Genomic DNA, 7,866 nt, shown 5'->3' with positions numbered 1-7,866 from the left:
AATATCATTTTATATTTCGATACTGCATAGTTGTTAAAAATTACATAATCAACAACTTAGCTGAAGACACCAAATCTCTTACTATTTTTGAAGAGTTAATTCTCCATAATCACTTCCAGGAAATTTAACCACTAAAATTGTTACATCAAAATATGCGCTTTTTTATGTTGGAAACCTTCATCGAAGTTGTTAAAACTCAACAGTTGATGTTTTCGAAATTTCTTGACCGCTAGAAAAGTTTTCGAACATTTATTCCACTTTAAAAGTGCATTTTGTATTCTCAAACTTGGACTTCATTGACTTATCATAAAAGGAATTATAAAAGGCATCTGTTAGACTAATTTTGTTTCTGAACATTCAATAATTTTTCAAACTTTCACGATATTTAAGCATTTTCGAAAAATCAACGTCCATCTTTAAAAACAATTGTCCAAATCACCATATGTGCAGTGCTGAAACGTTTCACGGAACGTTTGTCTGTTTCCCGGGAGGTGCCATCAAGGCGTCGAAGTTGTACAGTGGACCAGAAAGTGCGTTAGGACGTTATGAGGGCTTTCAAAGTAAATCCAGGAATTTGGAGGTACTTCAAGAATCGGGCTATTGAGCGAACGCACTGGTCCGTAAAACAACACATTACGGTCTGAAAACTATATGTTCAGGACCATATTCAATGGATGAATGATAAAACGTATGTCAAATTTGACTTAAAAGAATGGAAGATGTTTTATGTTTGCTGGGATCACGAATCCAAGAAGTGATTTTTGCCATAAGATTGGGAATCTGCAGTTGTGGTCGCACGACTCGGATATGCATCACAACCAACAATATGAACAGACAGTCAAGTTTTAGCAATATTTTGCCACCGCAGTAAGGATGTGTAACAGTGGTACCGCGATAATGACATAGACATAAGTGAGAAAGGTATGAACCCTCCAAAGTGTCTGGAATACAGCCAATCTGAAATCATCAAACTAAACTGAAGAAGGGTGGAAAATTGTTAAGGATGCTATTTAAATGACCAGATACTGGAGCCAGATATAGCCGGTGAGGTTGACCAGTAGCTTGTGCGCATTAGTGGGCTAGATTTTATTTGTGTATGTTGTTAATCGATTATGAGGTAAAATTGAAATTTCGAGCCTGTCAACTGGTTTTCAAGCTAGGAAAGATGTCATCATAATCAGACAACGATGAATAAGCACAACTATTTATTAAAATAAAAAAAAATATCGCAAATAGCCATTCCCCGTTGAGGAAGGCAAAATAACCAGAACGAAAATATAGGTTACCATATTTTTTCCAAAGCTTCCAAGTGGGTTGATTATTTAAACGTCTAAAACCGAACTAAATTCAACAAAATTTTACACGTAATTTTCCGGTTTCCAAGCGGTGCCTACTGGCTCCGTACTTCGATATTATGGTTTTGAGGTTTTACTACAAGAACAAATATTTTATTATATAGTTCTTCTAACAGTTACATATGCTTAGGCGCGATTCTACCTGTTTTCCTTAGCGTACTACACAATATAGAGCGAGATAGAGAGACAGTATATATGGTCCGAGTCGTTTCTTCAGGGATGTGTAACGTATTTGTGGTTATAGTTTCGGTTAAAAGATCATATAAAAATTGTTTTCGACTCGGTTATCACATATATCAAAATATAAACTTTCGGTTGACTGTTTTCTATACAAAAATAAGTTTTTTTTCTTTATTATTATGTACAAAGCTAGCGAAAATTGAAGCAAGAAATATTAGTATGAACAGTAAATAAATAAATAAATAATTGAAGGTTTTTAAAGGCGATAGAAACGTAACGAAAAAAGTGCACTACAGTGGAAGTGCTTAGAAGGTGGTCAACAGCTCCTCCTGGATGCTGTTGGACCTGAGCAGCTGCCTAGGGGATTGACCACCGATGCTAGAGATAGTCTCCGACTTGGTGGCCTCGTTCGTTTTCATCGTGTGGTAGTGTTCGGAAAAGTCCTATAATATTCATCGGGGGAGATTACTCAATGCTACAAAGACAAATAGTTTCAAGTTACCTTCAGACGGCTACCAGGGAAGATCGCTCGTTCACGTTTCTTGGTCATGAAGTCGGTGTGGACGAGCCATCGGTGCTCGAAGCATTCCTCGACCGATGGACGTTTACTGAATAAAAAAAAACCAATCGATTCGTATATGCTTGCGTGAAATAGCTTTAGTAAATACTTACGTTGGAGCTCGCTTGAACGTCAGCATGAGGAAGCGTGTTGCCTCCTGGGTGACTTCCTTGAAGAGATATTCGAAACGGTAGCGAACAAAACTGATGTTGGCTCGGGTTTCGGCTTCGTCTCCTCCGCGGAACGGACTGGTGGCCGATAGGAAAAGATATGCAAGACAACCAACCGACCAAATGTCGGTTTGTGGGTAAGCGGTTTCACCATTCAGCACTTCGGGAGCTGCGGTCATTTTGAGGAGAAATATTTTAATAACTTGATCTGGTAAATACAAAACCATACTACTTACAGGTGAAATCCAACCAGCCTAAATTGGGGACATTGTTACCGAGCTTGGAAACGGGTTGCGCCGCTCCGAAGTCAACCAGCTTAATCTGAACCTGTCGGACTGAAGACATGACAATGTTGTCCGGTTGCAGATCTAGATGACAGATTCCACGCCAATGCAGGTATTGCAGACCATCCAGGATCTGGCTAATGATGGTCGCTACAATTTGTTCGCTGTACTCTGAACGACTGCTGAGATAGGTTAGAACGTCGGCACCCTGCAGCTTTTCCAGTACCAGAGCTGCTATCGAAGTGTTTTTCGGTTTAAAGGCAGCCAGTAGACAAGCGATACGTTCATGTCGCAGCGTACGTAGCATCTCGTACTCACGTTCCGCCGCATCCGCTACGCGTTCATCTCCTAGCTCGAAGATCTTGGCTACGACGATCCTATCGGTTGCTTTTTCCAATCCTTTTACAACAATCGAATGACGTCCTCGCGAGATCTCCGACATAAAACTAAACTTCTCGTTGTAGTTGCCCTCGATGCTCCATTTCAGCGGAGTTTTCTCGTAGCTATAGTCCAGACGGCCTGATCGTTCTTCTGGTGCAGTTTGCTGACCCGATTCAGTCAACTGCTGTAGCTGCTTCATGGCTCTAGTGATTTGAATCTTTGGAGCACCGACTTCCAGGGTATTCACCATCTTCGTGGCAACGCCACGATCGCTCCATCCGATTCGGTTGTAAGCAGCCAATCGGAACTGGTAACCAGTGTTCGGTGTCAAACTGTGCACCAAGTAGAATTCATGATCAATATTGCTGGCTACATCTACCCAATCCACTTTTCCATGTTGTTTCATTTCTAAGCTATAGCAGATAACCGGTGAGTTGCCGTCGCTTCTCGGCTGTTTCCAACGTAGCAAAACTTCGGTGTCACTGGCTGCCACGGCATCTGGGCAATCCGGGGCATCTGGAATAATGGCGATCACCACCCGGCAACGGGCAACGGTCTTGGCGATCCTGTTACTCGCAACAACTTTGTATATACCACAATCGCTATGCGATGCTGGATGGAACTGAAGTACGGAACGACCATCAACGTCATCCAGCACCTTGATGCGAGTACTGTCGGTAACAACCATATCATTGTGGAACCAGGTTACCGATGGTTTCGGGTCACCAACGGCGTAGCAAATTATCTGATTTGGTTCGCCCTCACGGATTGCGATCGTCGGCGGTTTCTCGCGGAAGAACGGCGGATGTCCTTCACGTTTGACTTCGATTAATGCTTCGGCTTCAGCGTACGAACCCAACCGGGTTCCAACCTCGGTGCGAAGCCGACGACTGATAGTTATACTGTCATCGGTACCATAGCGACTGATACGGCTTCTACGCTCATCGTCGATTTCCTCGTCCATAATATCGGTGAAACGACGACGTTCGCGAATGATTGGAAGCTGTAAAGATACTTCTTAAATATCCGTCACTTAAAACCATGTCACTCTACTTACGCTTGAATCATAATTACTCTCGCTGAGTAAACTAGGCGAACGATGCTTGGCGATCTTCATGTATTCACGCAGACGACAAGGGAAGTTGGTGTCGCGTAGTTGTAGCAGATATGTATCCGGTCCGTACTGGTAATGACTTTCGGATTTGAACGACGCTGTTTCATAGTCTGGATGAATATCCTTAGACACGTATTCGTCCCACTTCCTGCGCTTGTGCGGGATATCATCGACGGTGACCGGTGGTGGTGTGCCTTCAGGGGTAAAGATTATTCCGGATGGGTAGATCATCTTCGAAGGATGGTCGAAGCAGCTCATCAATGGACGGCGACGGTACCAGGTGCGACAAGATGCGTTGGTGTACCAATCTCTGTAGTGGTAATAGTATCGCCGCAGACGATCCGTACCGATCTGGTACTCTTCGAAAGTTCGCTTGTAAATAACGTCGAACCATGAATGGTTCAGGGCTTCCTTGATGGTCATGCGGCGTTCGTCTTCATATACCAACAGCTTGGTGATGAAGTCACGTGCCTCAGTGGAGATAAACTCCCAAACACTGCCAATAAACGTCCACTTTCCGTCTCTTATTCTGGTGAGGGTCTCGCGATCATTACGACCCAGGAATGGGCTGATTCCTCCCAGCAGGATGTACGTGATAATGCCGACGCTCCACATATCTTGACCTAAACCAACACCACGACGGTTGATCACTTCCGGTGCCACAAACTCGGGCATTCCGTAGTCCAACGTGTACAGCTTATCATCTTCAATACGACGCGACAATCCAAAGTCACAGATCTTCAGGTTGTCGCTTCCGGGGTGAGCTATTAGAAGATCCTTGATCGTAAGACCCATGTGACCAATTCCACGGGTGTGCATATGTTCCAACCCCAGCAAGATTTGGTACACGTAGATAGCGATCTGACGCTCTGTGTAGTAGTCGTGGACCAGCAGATTGTCGCGAACCAGCTCCCCACCTGAGGCAAGTTCCAGGATCAGCGTTAATGACTTGCTAATATCGAACGAATCGTGGAGACGAATCAACTTCCTGTGATTTAAAATATTCATGATGTCCACTTCATTGAACATGAACGGCCGTAAGTCCGGACTGCCGTGCATAATTTTGGCGGCGAAATTACGTCCGCTGGCACGTTCAACAGCATGGTAAGTAATACCCTGGGTACCTCTTCCAAGCTCATCACCGATGTCGTAAAAGTCATCACAAACCTTATTCCTAGCTCGAACATAGGGAGTTCGGTGATGGGCATTGTACACGTAATCGTCCTCGTTATCCTCAACATGCACCATTACCGAAGAACTAATGGATCCAATGACGTTACGAGCACTCAGCGAGTACAAGCCTTCGTCTTTTTTGATCGCATCGGTGATCAGTAGAACCCAAGTGTCAGGCTCGTAAAAGATCATCTGAAAAGCAATCAAATTTCATAACCAATTCTACAACAGAAGTCAATGATCATACCTTAAGTCGTGTCGATTCTGTGATCGGTTGCCAGTCCTTGTACCATTTCACATCAGGGAAAGGCACCCCGGTAATCTTTGCCTCTACACGGCCCGACCGGCGTCCCATGATGAACACTTCTTCCGGGCGCTGTAAAAATCGTGGAAACTCGCCCAGTTCCAAGCAGACTCGTTGCCTTACGCTACCATGTTCGTTGGTAGCCACTGCTTCGTACACTCCCACGTCACGTTCGCTCATGCGGTTGATGAACAGTGTTGCCTGCCCGTTTCTGGTATAACTGAAGCAATAACGACCGCCAGCTTCAATTTTCTGATCGTTGAAGTAGTAGGTCATTGTTGGCTTCGGATAACCGTACACGAACCAGAACAGACTAACGTTGTGGTTTTTGGTGCCGTACTGGACGGGGAATTCTTGGCGTAGGAATTCCGGTGGTATTCCCTCACGTTGATCGTGGTGTGATGCACGCTCGACGTCGAAGTTACGCGGATACAGCGGTGAAGTATCTGGTCGAAAATCGCGTCCCGGTCCAAGATATGGATAGAATACTGGCGCACTAGGCTCCAATTTCTGTCTATAGGTTTGCACGTAGGGACTCGGTTCACTGACTCCATACTTGTTTTCGACGCGAATGCGGAACTTGTACTCACGGAACGGTTCCAGGTTGCGTACTTCACACGAGCAACTACGGATTCCGGATCGAGCGGTGTACCAATCGCCGTCGGGTAGTTCCATCATCTCCATCTGATAGGTGATGGGATGTCGTGGGATTGTAGTCATCGATGGCTTCCAGGACAATGTCAGTCGACGGTCGGATAGTTTGGAAATTATTGGTTTGTCCATAAGCGGATACGGAGAAGTATGTAGGTAATTTTTGTCCTTACTCTTTCCATAACGACGCCTTGGACAAGCATCCAATGGTTCAAAGTGAAGATTTGCGTGAGCTAAAACTTCGGCCAAATTGTTACTAATTTTGCAAGTATATCGTCCAAGATCTTCCTCCTGAACGTCATCGATGATGAGACGAGCGAGGCCATTGATATCAGACTCAATTCTGTATTTCTCACTCGGTACCAAACGATGTCCATCGCGTATCCACTCAACTGTAGGTAGAGGGAATCCATCTACGCAGGCCGTAAACTTAGCCTTCATACCTTCGAGCACTCTAATGTCGACCGGCTTCTTCATAAAGTATGCTGGAGTAGGTTCATCGCCTTTGGTCAGTTGAGATACAACATCCAGTTTGGCCTCTACGGTGCTGGTGCCTTCGCGATTAGTTGCGACACAAGAATACAGCCCGGTATCGGATTCAACACATTCTTTAATATACAAACAACAGTGTTCACCCTCGTATTTCATTCTGTAGCGATCGTTCGGGTCAATAGGTGTCTCATTCTTATACCACTGAACAGTCGGACGTGGAATACCGACCAACTTAGCGGGGAACTTGGCTTCCAGTCCAGGCAGTTGCTGAACATCCGGGAAGCGGTACACAAAGTTTGGTTTCTGGTACACTTTACGAACGATAGCGGAAGCCTTGGTTTCAGTTTCACCCAGAGGGTTAGCCATTAGACACGCATATTCGCCTGAATCGGTCATGTCAGCCGGTGATACCGTTAGTCCAACGCTTTTACCATCACAAGTGACGGTAACACGACCAGTTGGCTGAAGTGGTTCGCCGTCCTTCGTCCAGATAACCTCCGGTGCGGGATTACCTATGAAACGAGCACTGAAGGTGAGTTCTTTACCTTCGTCTGCTGTAATATCGCGAATTCCTCCCAGGAAGCTCGGTGGTTCTTCACCGGTTGAGGTATCCGTCACTGGAAGGACTGTTACCGTGGCTGCACATGCCGTGTCGCCGTTTTCGTTTGAAGTAATCACCTTGTATTCCCCGCCATCTGCCGCTATCGATTTTTCGATGGTTAACGTGGAACAACCTTCGCTTGCCGAAGTGATCTGGAATCGATCACCCGCGATTTGGGTTCCATTATGTAACCAATTGATCGAAGGCGCTGGAAAGCCGACTACTTTAACGTTCATCTTGATCGGGAATCCCTCAACAATGCTCATGTTCATTGGTTCGTTGACAAACTGTGGTTTCTTAGATTTCGGAATAATCTCGGCGATTGATGCGGATGACGCTTTTCCGACGGCATTCACCACTTCGCAAGTGTGGATGCCGGCATCCTCTGGAGTGGCGCGATCGATGATAAATCCAACGATTCCGTTCGGTTCGTTGATGAAGTTGATCGCTCGGGTTTGATGGATCGGAACGCCATCCTTGAACCATCTGACCTCCGGCATTGGGAAGCCTGCGATTTTACCTTCCACGTGGAGAGTTTCTCCGATGACAACTTTTTGATCTTGCAACGGTCGAATGAATACCGGATATCTTTGCTTGGCTGT

At 45.4% G+C, this 7,866-nt stretch overlaps 1 protein-coding gene across 7 annotated transcripts in view; it reads right to left on the bottom strand.

Moving 5' to 3' along the window:
• Window positions 1–1,192: 1,192 nt before the first annotated feature.
• The window catches only part of LOC131688723 (obscurin), a 181,970-nt gene continuing 175,296 nt past the window's right edge, over window positions 1,193–7,866 (bottom strand). For all 7 annotated transcript variants that reach the window (XM_058973196.1, XM_058973195.1, XM_058973199.1 and 4 more), the window contains 6 exons: window positions 5,464–7,862; window positions 3,987–5,408; window positions 2,501–3,932; window positions 2,208–2,433; window positions 2,038–2,143; window positions 1,193–1,978 (listed from right to left, as the gene is read on the bottom strand). In XM_058973196.1, the coding sequence (XP_058829179.1) occupies window positions 1,841–1,978; window positions 2,038–2,143; window positions 2,208–2,433; window positions 2,501–3,932; window positions 3,987–5,408; window positions 5,464–7,862 (5,723 nt within the window). In that variant the 3' untranslated portion in view covers window positions 1,193–1,840. The remainder of the gene's footprint in view (window positions 1,979–2,037; window positions 2,144–2,207; window positions 2,434–2,500; window positions 3,933–3,986; window positions 5,409–5,463; window positions 7,863–7,866) is intronic.

The sequence above is a fragment of the Topomyia yanbarensis genome, chromosome 3 (genome assembly GCF_030247195.1).
Source record: "Topomyia yanbarensis strain Yona2022 chromosome 3, ASM3024719v1, whole genome shotgun sequence".
Classification (NCBI taxonomy): Eukaryota; Metazoa; Arthropoda; class Insecta; order Diptera; family Culicidae; genus Topomyia; species Topomyia yanbarensis.
This window is presented reverse-complemented; position numbering and strand designations above follow the sequence as displayed.